At 40.0% G+C, this 14248-nt stretch overlaps 1 protein-coding gene across 3 annotated transcripts in view; it reads right to left on the reverse strand.

Moving 5' to 3' along the window:
- The window catches only part of Znf318 (zinc finger protein 318), a 54588-nt gene that overhangs the window by 2812 nt on the left and 37528 nt on the right, over positions 1–14248 (reverse strand). For 2 of the 3 annotated variants that reach the window (XM_057794544.1, XM_057794543.1), the window contains one exon: positions 10932–11422. In XM_057794544.1, coding sequence (XP_057650527.1) covers positions 11345–11422 — 78 coding nt within the window. In that variant the 3' untranslated portion in view covers positions 10932–11344. Of the gene's footprint in view, positions 1–10931; positions 11423–14248 lie in introns of those variants that run through there. The other variant, XR_009058763.1, reaches the window with a different exon arrangement.

Below are 14248 nucleotides of genomic sequence, written 5' to 3' on the forward strand. Positions count from 1 at the left end.
CCACCTTTCAAGTAAATCACACACACACCTTCATTTTCTTGTTTGTACAAAGAGTAGGAACACGGTAGCAGTCTCCATGGCACGGGGCTGTAATAGATAAATTAATCTCAACAGTGCCTGGCACATGACTGCTATGAAAACAGTATGAAGAGCCCCTCAGATGAACTCATAACCCAGTCTGTAAATTCCAAAATGTGGTCCTGCTCATAATCTCTGGCTTATGCATAAGATTATCAGACTTGTTAAATTTAGAAGTTTAAGTTAAACACCAGCCATATATTTCTAACTCCAAGACTTTAAAATGTTTTGTAGTCACTGATCACCATACAGGGGTGCAATGGCTAGCTACAACCCCATGGTCACACAGCTGGCCCTAGTTAAACTAAATGGGTCACAAACGAAACCCAAACCTGAAAACCATGAAACTGGGAAGGGACTAATAGGAACCAGGGTGGTGGAGGTGGTGAGAGAAGAGACGAGAAGGTGTGTGGGATGGCAGTAATCAGAATATGTTACACATGTGTATGAAATATCAGGTAACTAAATTAATTTAAAAACGAAAAACCCCTTAGCAATTACTTCCCCAAAAGCCTGATAGAATCTATTTAAGTTGTAGAACACATCTTAACTTTGTTTGTTTAGTTTTGGTTTTTTGAGGCAGGGTTTCTCTATGTAACAGCCCTAGCTGTCCTGGAACGAGCTCCTGTAGACCAGGTTGGCCTTGAACTTACAGAGAGCGCCTGCCTTTGCCTCCCGAGTGCTGGGATGGATTTTAAAGGCATGGGCCACCACTGCCCGGCTCTACATCTTAACTTTTAAACCAGACTTTATTATAAATATTAAATTTGTTATCAGTTATACAGCTACTCAGACGAGTCTTTTTTAGGTTTTTACTTTAGGTGTTTAGGTGTTTTGCCTGTGTGTACACTGATGTGCTGCAGAACCCACAGAGATCAGGAGAGAATAGGACCCCTGGACCTGGAATTACAGGTGGCTGTGCTCTGCCGTGTGGACTCTGAGAAGTGGAGTGTTCTTAACTGCTGAGCCATCTCTCTAGCCCCATTCAGATGGGATTTTTAAAAATGACATTTAACAAAGTAAATAGAAACACAGATATAAAAAGATTTTAAAATGTGGCAAAAATAGCCAAAGGCTGGGGAGTGGTCTTGCTCAGTGAAGTGCCTACTATTCAATCCTGAGAATCTGAATGTGGGTCTCCAGAACCCAGGCTCTATGGCATATGCCTATAATCCCCACATAGAGGCAGAAACATGGGGATCTCTGAGGCTTGCTGGCTAGCCAATCGACACAACCAGTGAGCGCTGGGTTCAGTGAGTGATCTTTATTTCTCCCCCCTCTGTCCCTTATTTTGTTTTTGTTTTGTTTTTTGTTTTTTTAAAGGGTTTCTCTGTGTAGCCCTAGTTGTCTGGAACTAGTTCTGTAGACCAGGCTGGTCTTGAGCTCAGAGATCTGCCTGCCTCTGCCCCCCCCCCCCAGTGCTGGGATTGAAGGGTGTGCCACCACTGCTCGACTATTTGCAACTTTTAAAGATTTATTTATTCATGTATTTTATGTATATGAGTGCTTTGTCTTCATTAATCCACACCAAAAGAAGGAATCTGATCCCATTACAGATAGTTATGTATCACCATGTTGTTGCTGGGAATTGAACTCAGGTCCTCTGGAAGAGCAGTCAAGTGCTCTTAACCACTGAGCCATCTCTCCAGCCCCTATTTGCAACTTTTAAAATTAGAAAATTTAAAACATTTAAAAAGAAATATGTTTACATAAAAACTTGCATTTGAATGTTCATACCACAACTGGTAGCAAAAGGGGAAGGTGGAAAAAAAATCTAAAATTCATCATCTGATAAATGGATGAGCAGCACTGTAGCACAATTAATAAAAACCCAGAGACTGATATTGGGGTTCAACCTGAAGGTCAGAAAAGCAAAACAGCCACTGGCTCTTACCAGAGGCTGAAGACTAGAGAGTTATAGTTTTCCTTGTTTATCAGGCACAGAAAGAAAGTTATGATAGAAAGTAAATTAGGTACAAGACTTTGGACTCATCAAGTTAGGATAGATACGGAATACTTTCTCTGAATTTGTCAAATGCAAATGGACTAGACATTGTTGCTATATTTATTGCCTGTATATATTGTATATAATTATTGTACTTATTGTATATAGTTTTTCTATATTAGTTATAGCTGTTTTTTTTATTTTAGACAAAAAGAATATTTCATTTGTATTTTAATAAATAAAGCTTGCCTGAAGATCAGGAGGAAACAGCCGCACTGGTCAGCCTTACAGACCAGGCAGTGGTGACACACACCTTTCATCCCAGTACTAGAGAGGATTATAGGACAGGATTCCTGGAGGCAGGATCGCCATTTCAGATGGAGGTAGAGGTAAGAGCCACTGTCTAGCTGTTTTGCTTTTTGACCTTCAGGTTGAACTCAATATCAGTCTCTGGGTTTTTAATTAATCGTGCTATATTTGAATCAGATAGTAAAATGTCGTCCATGTGATGGTAAACTATAGACCCAGGAAACTGCTTACATATCACAGCATGTGGTATTACATGTGATGGTTAGTTTTCTGTGTCAACTTGGGGAGCTGAAACCTCAAATGAAGAGCTGCCTCTATCAGACTAGCTTGGCAGGCATGCTAGTGGGACCTTCCCTTCTCTACGACTGAGGTGGGAGGGCCTGACCCACTCTGAGTGGTGCTACCCCTGGGTAGGTGGTCGTGGTGGTAAGAAATCAGGTTGAGCAAACCCTGCCTCGAATCCCTGCCCTGACTTCCTTTCATGAAGGACTATAAGCTATAGAATGGAATTGACCCTGTCCTCCTCGTGTGCTTTTGGTCATGGTGTTTATCACAGTGACAGAAAACAAACTAGAATAGTAAGCGTATTATATAACATTATCCAGTGGTAAGAAGGCAGGCAGTACTGATGCATGCTACAACAGGGGCGAACCATGAAAACATTAACGAAGGAAGTGTGATTCTATTTCTAGACCACCTTATCAATTCCTGCCTAACCGGCTCCTCTCCATGTATCCAGTACCAGGCTATGGAGCACTAGTGACTCCTACAGCACCACCCCCTGCTGAAGGGTAGATAGAGCCGAACCCAGAACAGCTGAACCTGATTAAAAATTAAAAAGGCAAATACAGTCTAGAAGCAAAATTGGCCTGCCAACTTCCTGTTTTTACCCCTCCACACAGTCAACTATGAGCTGTCTGCTCCCTTAGTGAGTGAACACCGTCAGGCACTGTATCTCCAGTGCCTCGCTCAATCTCTCGCACACAATGTGCAATAAGTCATGTCTGTTGGTGAGTGAACAGAGACTACTCACAAAAGTCCTGGTTGTGAACACTGTTGCTAATGAAAGGGATGTGGAGAAAAGGGTCCAGGAGGATTCAAGACTTGGTAATGAGGAAGGCCTGGCTCTAGGGAAGCTCAGTTGCCTAAATACAAGGTCTCTTTCTTTTCTTGTTTCTTTTTTCCTCAGAATTTGGGATTGAATTTAGGGATTGGTCAAGCTAGGCAAGTGCTCTACCACTGAGTTATATTCCCAACCATACAGTTCATTTCTTAAAACACACAACTATTAACATGTATGATATAAAACAGTATGATTAGACTAAGCCCAATTATAAGTATCAGGTAACTAAGCAGGGCATGGTGGCACACACCTTTTATCCCAACACTCATGAGGCAGAGACAGGTAGATCTCTGAATCCAAGGACAGCCTAGTCTATAGAGTGAATTCCAGGACAGCCAGGCCTACACAGAAAAACCTCATCTCGAAAAAAACCAAATCAAAACAAAACAAAAAACCAACCAACCAAACAAAAAATATCAGGTATCTAATTAAAAAAACGTGAAAATTTGCTTTGGCAGCAAACCATCCCTACTATTTATAGTCATTCACAAGACCTACTAATTAAGCTCAATTAGCATGAAGCACAAATTATATGTATCATTGACTGTGTGGCAAATGAGAGAATGTGGGAAAGTGTGATGTGAACTATACGCTCCATATGTGTATCACTGTTGTTAAGTGCTTGATTCCAAGTATAAACTCTACTAATTGTATGTTTCTCCAGACTGGCTCATGTATATGATCACATGCTTGTGACATGTAAGGCAATACCAAGAACTATGAGCTAGACATGTGACAAATGCCTGCCATCCCCTCAGGCAAAAGGATGGCAGACTGAGGCCAGCTGGGCTATACCAAGAGACCTGTCCCAACAACATGTCATCCTAATGAAAAAAACCAACCCCACAAAAAAACCAAAACCCCTTTGTTCTAGATAACTGTTTAAAACTTGAATTGAGGGGGCTGCAGGGATGGCTCAGAGGTTAAGAGCACCGGCTGCTCCTCCAAAGGTCCTGAGTTCAATTCCCAGCAACCACATGGTGGCTCACAACCATCTGTAATGGGGTCTGGTGCCCTCTTCTGGCTTTCAGGCATATACACAGACAGAATAGTGTATATATAATAAATAAATAAATAAATATTTAAAAAAAAAACTTGACTAGAGGGCTGGAGCGGTGACTCAAGGCTAAGAACACTTGGTTTTGAAGAGGAATGGGGGACATGGCAGCTCACTACCATTCCTACCTTTGGTTCCAGGGTACCCAGTGCCCTCTTTTGGTCTCTGCGGAAACACAGACATGTACACAGAGATATATGAAAACAAAACATTCATATCCATGAATATTAAATAAATATAAAAAATTAATGGACTAGAAAACTTCTGAAAGGAAAATAACTCAGTTCTGTAAGTTAATGAAAAATTAGCTAACTAGAAAGCTTTACCTTTTGTAGTTTGTATTCCTTAATTTTTTTTGTTTTTAAAAAAGAGTAGAGAAAGTCACTTAGTAATAGGATTCATGCCTAAAATGCACAAAGTGCTGGGCTCAATCCCCAGCATCCGGCCTCTCTCTTCTCTTCTCTTTTCTTCTCTTCTCTTTTCTCTCTCTCTCTCTCTCTCTCTCTCTCTCTCTCTCTCTCTCTCTCTCACACACACACACACACACACACACACACACGAGCAGGGAGGTGAGGGAGAAAGACAGAGAGACAGACTGAGAAAGACTGAGAGACTTGAGAGACTGACTCTGAATTTGCTTTCTTAAAATCATAGCAATGCCTAACTTAGAGAGAACCCGTGTGTATGGCTGATCACATATCATCGCTCTCCTGTTTTCGAGCACCATCTTATCCTTACAAGCTTTTGTTTTTTTCTTTTTGGAGACAGGGTTTCTCTGTGTAGCTCTGGTAGTCCTAGATTCACTCTGTAGACCAGGCTGGCCTCAAACTAAGAGATCTGCCTGCCTCTACCTCCCAAGTGCTGGAATTAAATGCATGTGTCATCACATTCCCCCACACACACTTAAAAGCTTTGAGACAACTTTGTATGAGGTTACCAACATTAAATGTTTGAAGCTGTTGAGTGGGCTACACTTTGTAACTTTGTAGACTCAACTGGAATAATTCAGAATAAAGGCTTTAGGAAAGGCCTCTAATCCTCCCATGGCTTCAACCTGTGCTTGGGAAGCAGTCAGCACAGTTTTAAACAATGACTTTCCAAAGAAAAATGAATTGGTTTTGGAGTAGTGAGGTTGAGATGGATCCCCTCTGTAGTCTAGGCTAACCTAGAATTCATTGTGCAGTCAAAGATGAACTCAAACTCACAGCAATCTCTTTCCCTCACTTTCTTGAATACATGAATAACAAGAATAAGTCACCATACCCAGCTAGGAAAGAGAGAATGGCTTCTCAAGTGTCACATGTATTTTATATACTAATATACAAAAATAACTGTATGTCATTAGGTTTGGTCTGCTATTATTTCATTGAAGAGTTTTATATCTGTAGTAGGATGGCACACACCTTTAATCCCGGCACTCAGGAGGCAGAGGCAGGCAGATCTCTGAGTTTGAGGTCAGCCTGGTCTACAGAGTGAGTTCCAGGACAGCCAGGGCTACACAGAGAAACCCTGTCTTGAAAAACACAAACAAACAAAAGAGCAGAAACAAATATGGATGCCATTTTCATCCATTCTACTCAGCACTACTAGATGGGCAGGTAGGCAAGAAAAGGCATCAAAATTTGGAGAGTTGGGCACATTGGCACATGCCTAAAATTTCAGCCCTTGCTAACTAAGGTGGGAGGATCATCCAACCTGGTTACACGGTGAGTTCCAGGCTAGCCTGGCCTACATAGTAAGACTGTCTCAAAAAAATTTAGTGTAGGAATTATAAACATGAACAATCATTCTAGGAGAAAATGTCGCCTATTTTATAAATGTGATTTTCCCCCTTCATTAAAAGAAACACTTGAGATAGCAGTTAGAATGGTAGTTCCATTTTGGGAAAGCAGTGGCTAAAAAGAGAACATGGGGGGGCGTGTCTCACGATGTAGACCAGGCTAGCCTGGAACTCACAGAGACAAGAGGTCTCATGATGTAGCCCAGACTGGCCTGGAACTCATGGAGATTTGCCAGCCTCTGTCTCCTGGGTGCTGGGATTAAAGGTGTGCTCCACCACAGCCAGCTAATACTCTAGTTTTTTACTTGGTATTGACTAATGAGTTATGTTCACTTTATGAATATTACTGAGTTTAACAATCACAATGTGTATACCTTTAAGAATATGAGTACTACACTTTAAGTTTATTTTTAAAGTTAGTTACTGTGTTACCTATTCCTGGGTGCACATCCAAGAGAACTAAAAACATACCCACACAAAAACTTGTATGTGGATATAGTATTATTATAGTCCTTAAATGGAAATAACTTAAGTATCTACCAACTAATAGGATAAAAACATTGTATGTCCCTATGAAACAGTCTTCAGTCATAAAGTACAATGTAGTGACATATGATACCTGAACATTATGCTAAGTGGACTATATAAAACGTCTGGAGAGGTAAGTGCATAAAGACAGAAAGCGCTGCTGACCACCAATGGAGAGGTGGCCTGAGAAGAGGGGACAAAGAACCTCCCGGTGCATACATGTCTTCAGAGGTGAGGGAGGCGTGGGAAGGCTCTGAACTTGGTGGTGACAGTCGTACAAGATTGAAGTTAGTAAAACCCACACACTGTAAATAGTAAGTTTTACAATAAAAATTAAATATTATATTAATTATATTTTAATTAAAAAGTTTATGGTGTAGGAGGTCTTTCTGTCTATGTGTTGCTTTTATTGGTTAATGAATAAAGAAACTGCCTTGGCCTAGTTGATAGGGCAGAACTTATATAGGCGGAGAAGACAAAACTGAATGCTGGGAGAAAAAAAGGCAGAGAGTGAGAGAGAGGCCATATAGTCACAGATTAAAAGGAGTAAAGCAAAATAAGCCACGTAAAAATGAAAAATTCACAGAGTCTGGATTCTGTATATTATTGTGTTTTCTTTGAATTTTTTGACTGCTGTGAAGAAACTAAACCAGCATGTATATTATCAAGATATCTTGACTTCAAAATTTAGGTCTAGGAACATATTGCTTGGGAAAAGAGGTTCTTCTTTTGTTTTCACAGAAGATGAGAACCTGTGGATTGCCTTCAGGCAAATATGGTTTCATAGACCAAGGCCTCCTAAAAGGTTACCATAAATACCCTCAAAAAATTTCTTTGCCCAACTGCTGACTAAAATGAACCTAGCACACTGGATACACCATTAAAAAGTGATTAACAGTGCCCCCAAACAGCAGGAAGCAGTATGGACAAAACTACGCCCATATTTCCAAATATTGTTTATAAATGTTCTTTTACATTTAAAGGGGGGATATGATATAGATGCGAATAATTTGCATTGGTATGGATCTTGGTTTATTGATACAAATTTAAGGTCAATCTTGTTATATATATATGTATTTTTGATCTTGATTAAGGTATTGTATATGTGTAGCTCATTTAAAAAATGTAATGTATAATTAATAAATATAGGTTAATAGTCATCTATAATAATTAAGCTTGTATTCATGTTAGTTAGATTTTCTAGATGTATAGAGATATATTTCAGTTAGATAGGTATTCTTCAAATCTTTTAGAGACCTTCAGAATATGGCATTTAAAATGTTTTAAGAACTTAAAAACTTTTCATGACAGTGAGACACATTTGCTCCTGGTAGCACCAAATTACTTCAAAAGGATGATAGGCACTGAAGAGACTCCTTATGGAGTTGGTTAGCCATTTGGGTAAGAAACTGATCTTGCCTGGACTGCTTCACTGGATATGCATGACCCACAGAGAAATGACTGCTAAACTTGCCTAAAGGTAAGATGATCCTTTGGGGTTCCTGCTTTATGAAAGAGTTTATGAGACATTCTGCAAGATACAAAAAAAAAAAAAAAAAAAAAAAAAAAAAACTGGCTAACTGCCGATATAGACAAAACTGTCTTTAAATTTTCCTGTTTCATGAAAAAGTCTGCTGGATACTATGGGCCTGTGGGCTGAAGATGGGTGCCCAAACAGTACAGAAAAATTTTGGGTGACTGTCCAGGCAGTAAGATGTCTCTGTCAATTCTAGAGTTTTGGAAATTGCTTACAATGTACTTCCTGTCTACTTAGGTAATATTGTATCCTTCTGGAGTCCTTAATGGAGTTAAAGAATTTATAGTTTTCCTTAGTTATGATAAAAGATAAAGTAGATATAAGTACTGTAACTACAATTCTTGCTTGATAATTGTTTTGTTATATGTAATTTTACTATGTTAAAGTAAAAGCCCTCCTTTTTGTTTAAACAGAAAAGGGGAAATGGTGTAGGAGGTCCTTCTGTCCATGTGTTGCTTTTATCTGTTAACGAATAAAGAAAATGCCTTGGCCTAGTTGATAGGGCAGAACTTAGGTAGGCGGAGAAGACAGAACTGAATGCTGGGAGAAAAGAAGGTAGAGTAGGAGAGATGCCATGGAGCTGCCAGAGACAGACATGCTGAATCTTTCCCAGTAAGGCAATGCCACGTGGCAATATACAATTAATAAAAATGGGTTAAATCAAGATGTAAAAGTTAGCCAATAAGAGGCTAGAGATAATGGGCCAAGCAGTGATTTAATTAATATAATTTCTGTGTGGTTATTTTGGGGCTAAGCTAGCCGGGAAAAACAAGTGGGCCCTCTCCCTACAACTTTAGTTTTTTAAAATTTTTCTTTTTTGAGCGAGGGTTTCTCTGTGTAGCCCCTTGCTGTCCTGAACTCACTCTATAGACCAGACTGGCTTCTGGCTGCCTCTGCGTCTTGAGTGCTGAGATTTAAGGCATGTACTAATACTGCTCAGCTAACAGTTTATCATCTTAATATCTCTGGATTCCGGGATGATGATGATGATGATAATAATAATAATAAAGTAACCTCATGGAAAAGCAGTGTTTAGAAATGTTCTCTTCCCCAGTATATCGCAGCCACAGGCTCTGGATGCCACTGGAGAAATGAGCTGTGAGTAGTCAAGGAACTGGCAGGTAACAAGGAAATTTGAGATGAGAGCTCAGGGCCAAAACCTCTGCCTGCCCCTGGGAAGAGGAATATGACAGGCAATGAGAACTGACTTGGAGCTAGAGAAAGTGGTGACCAAAGTCTTGGCACCACGTCATTTTCTACTGGGTCCTGAGAGATTCTGTGGAGCCACCGCATCTGGTTTGAACTCCCCAGTGATAGCACTAGGCTCTGAAGTTTTGTTTAAACTAGTTGATTATTATTTGAGTTGCTTTTTTGAAGGAATTAAGAGTCTTTGCATAACTTAGTCTTGAGAGTACCTGGCAAAGTAGGAGGTCTCATGGCTGAGAATTGCTTAGGCAAATGGTTCCTTCAAAGGACTCCAGGTAAGAGGTTTTGGAAATTTGGAAATTGAATTACTAAGAGGTGTAGTCTGTGTAACAATAAAGGAGGCTTTTGCAAAGCCAAGAGTAGTCAGTTCATAAGAAACTGGATTTTTTTGTTGCTGCTGCTGCTAAGCCTGAATTATATTTTGGGGGTGGCTCTCTTTCTTCCACCCCACCTCCACCACAACACAAAACAGACAGGTTTGCCTGCAGGGTCCTGCTTTAGAAACCTCTCTGTAGCAAGAGGCCCTGACACACTTCTCATTGGCTTCAGTCATACATCTACATGTCCATGACTGTAAAAGTGCCTGAATTTACAAATCAGGAGAAAAATTAGGCTAACAGTTTTCTGCATAGATCTGTAACTGTGGTAGATGACACAGACTAAATGATCACAGGCTAAGTTAGGCTAAGTTTTGCTGGGTCCTGGTTCTTTTTTCCACTATGGTACTGAGCCCACAATATCTCAGTCACAGAGGTTCGTAAGTATACCACCTTACCAGAATTTTAGATGAGCAGAATAAGGAGTTTCCTTGGTAATTGTAAGGATTTTGTTTGCCCCTGTGTGCCAACCACATGTTTCACGGTGTAAAGAGGCAGAAAGACTGGAAAAGCTGCTTTTCCACAGGACTTGGGTTCAGTATTCAGCACCTACATAGTGGCCCACAATTGTCTGTAACTCCAGTTGCAGGGGATCTTATACCTTCTTCTAGTTGCCATAGGCCTGTGTGTATAAGGTCTCTCTCTTTCATCTTTCTTGTTTAAGACAGGGTGAGACCTGAACTCTATGTAGACCAGACTGGCACTGAACTCCAAGAGATCTGCCTGCCTCTCCTCACACCACCACACCCAACCTAGTACTTCTTAAGCATCCTCTTTGTGACTGTCCCTCCTTCCTGACCCTTCTCTGCACATTTGTATCCTGTTCCTCTAAAACCATATCCAATTTTACCTTTATTCTTACATGAACTAGAAAGTGAGGACAGAACAAGACAGAATCCACCTGCTGAACACACTGGGATGCACAGCTCAGAAAGAATAGCAAAGCTTAAAGTCCAGTTTTCTCAAAACGACATTTTATTTATTTGTTTGTTTATTTATGCATGTGTCATGCCTGTGTGTGGAAGTAGGAGTTGGTTCTGTCCTTCCACTGTGAGTCCCAGGGATTAAAGTCAGGTCGCCAGGCTTGGGAGCAAGCACTTTTACTGACTGAAACATCTTACCAGTTCCTAGTTTTAACATGAGAGGTGGAGTTTAGTAAATTATTCAATGCTAGATAAGGTGTACAGTGGTAAAAGTCTAAAACACACACCCATTATGTCTGTTCCTCTAGATATAAAGACACAAATGCACATATTTACTCACCAACTCTTTCCTGGTAGCTAAAATGAAAAGGCTTTCTCCATATATCTGCAAACAGCCATACTCACCTTCTGCAAGTTAGGCCTAAGGCTGAGTGTCTACTGGCCACAAGGACGCTCACTATTTCCATGACCTCTGTGTTTTCTATCCCCTGCATTCCTGGAGCAGAGATGTCCACTTCAGTCCCTCCTCTTGAAAATCTGCAAACTTCTGGGACTTCCCCTTGAATGAAAAAGAGATAGATGGTTAAGAGTCAATAACAATGTGATCCTAATTACTGAAATACCGGAAGGTACAGAAAAGTTAAATGACACCCTAGCAGAGCAGAGGGAAGATGCAATAATGCTTCTATATGGTTGACTCTCATGTCTTTGCTGTCTCCACATTTTTTAAAAAAGTCTTTTAAACATTCCTAATTATTTTGAGCTTGCGGTGGTGGTGGTGGCGGTAGTGGTGGGTGCACATTTGTGAAGGTGCTCACAGAAGCCAGAAGAGAGTGCTAGCTCTCCTGAAGTTGGAATTACAGGCAGTTGTGAGCTATCTGATATGAATTCTGGGAAGCCAACTTGAGTCCTTTGTTTGATGGTTAATCTTTTTTTTCAAAGTTTTTTTTTCCCCTTAGACTTATTTATACAGTGTTCTGTCTGCATGCCAGAAGAGGGCACCAAATTTCATTATAAATGGTTGTGAGCTACCATGTATTTGCTGGGAATTGAACTCAGGACCTCCAAAAGAGCAGGCAGTGCTCTTAACCTCTGAGCTATCTCTCCAGCCCCCAGCTTGAGTCCTTAGTAAGCAGTATGTGTTCTTATCCTAAGAACTCAATCTTTCATTCTTTCATAATATAATTGCTTTTATTTTTTCCTACTTGTCCACTTATTTTAAACATACTTATTTTCTGCAAAATTTCTTAATTTTGTTGTGTGTGTATGTGTAGGCACAGGCATGTGGAAGTCAGAGGACAACTTACAAGGGTCAGTACTTTTCTTCTACCCAATGGGTGGGATTGAATTCAGGTCTATTGTCTGTAGTAATTACTTTGACATGTGTTGTGGACCTGCATTAAAGTTAGCTTTGTGAAGACAAATGTCTTGATAATATTTAATGTCCAAGTGTTTGTACATTAAATAGAATAAAAAGTGATTGGAGATTCTTGAAGAGGTATGTTTCCCTAGTAGCAATGGCAGTAATTTACTAAGTCTTGAGGGGGGAAAAAACAGGACCTATTTGTACTGATGGGAAGAAAACAAACAGCAGAAACTAAGTAAAGGTGTACTGAACAGAAAGATACAGCCTGGAAAAAAATCGGTTTTTTAGCATACAGATGTATACAGAAAAAAAAAAACCCTGACCTATAGATTTTTAGTACAACTCTAACATAAATCTTGTCTTGTGTATGTGAATAAAATATTTATTTTATGTGTATAAAATATTTATTTTATATAAAATGCATTTCATTATCAGAAAGTTGAAGCACAACAGATAATACAAGATAATCTTGTATGTTTTTGTGTGTTTGTTTCTATTCAGAAATGAAATATTTTTAGTTTTGATGAAATACCAAGAAAATGCTAGGGGGCTGGAGAGATGGCTCAGCGATTAAGAGCACTGACTGCTCTTCCTGAGGACCCAGGTTCAAATCCCAGCGCCCACATGGCAGCTCACAACTGTCTGAAAATCCAGTTCCAAGGGATCTGACACCTTCACACCAATGCACATAAAATAAAGCTAAATAAACCATTTTTAAAAAAAGAAAGAAAATGCTAGAACATAAAACACTAAATTATTCCTTTAGCCAAATCATAGAAATTCTGGAGTTTGACTGGCTGACATCAACATACTTGTTTGGCTGGAAGGAAAAAAGAGGCCAACTGAAAATCAGAGTTCTCAAAGTGCCTCCAGCCCTTTTCTTGCTAAGCTTAGCTTAGTCGTTTGTCTCCTTCCCATCTCAGCTTCTTTTGTAGGAGCTGCAAGGGCAGTGTTCCCCTCCTAACCGGGTACCACTACTCCAGAATGAGGTTGAGAAGAGGGGACCACCTGCAGCCTTGAGACACATTAACTGCCACAGAGCTCTGTATGCAAAGAATCAGAAGAACAAAAGGACAGTTGGCTTCTAGAATGCTAAGCACTCAGCAAACACAGGCAGCAACTGAGACTTTCAAATCCATGTACGAACTATTAAGTACTAACAATCAGTTAAAGAAATGGCTATTACCACACTGATTTTTCCAACAACATTTTTATTGAGTATTCTCTATGTACTAGGCAATTGTTCACTATGAATACAATGGGGTAAAAGCACAGTAAGCAAAAATGACTTCTCTTATATTGTAGTTAGTGGGCATATATTAGTCAAAGGGACACATAAGAATAAAATTATAACGATGTTAAATGCTTCCACATAAACACACTTTTATGCATGTTTTCTTCCAAGTGCTTATGGGTAAGAATATTTGGATACTGGTGTTTTTAAGATTATAAACTAAAAATTTCACCATCAGTGAAAGTATTACTTGTATACATAATTAAAATTATATAGGCAAGCCAGACATGTTGGCACATGCCTGTAATCCTGGCCCCTGGGAGGCTAGGATAAGAAAACTGCTCCAAATTTAGGTCTAGCCTACAGTTAATTCTAGGCCAGCCTGGGCTAGTGTGAGAAGCTCTCTTAAAGAAAATAACCCACAATACCCAAATAAAATTAAATAAACATGACTGCAAAACTAAACTCTACCCAGTCCCAATGGGTACATCTACAATACTCCTGTACCTAAGGCTTAGGGAACACGTGGGAGAGGGGGTAGAAAGTATTGTAAGAGCCAGAGGAGCAGGGAGCTTGCTGCGAGACTGTGTCCCCCAGTAATGTCAGAAGCCACAGCCATAAAGTCTCACCAACATGACTGCCTAACATGAGCGAACCAAGGATGACACCAGTAGACATCCCACAAGACCTCAACCTACACCTACAGGACAGTCTTCTCCAGGGAAGAGCACAACAGTTGACTATCCAGTACAAACTGTCAGCCCTGAAAACATACACACATGTAA

This window comes from Chionomys nivalis, chromosome 19, assembly GCF_950005125.1.
Source record: "Chionomys nivalis chromosome 19, mChiNiv1.1, whole genome shotgun sequence".
Classification (NCBI taxonomy): Eukaryota; Metazoa; Chordata; class Mammalia; order Rodentia; family Cricetidae; genus Chionomys; species Chionomys nivalis.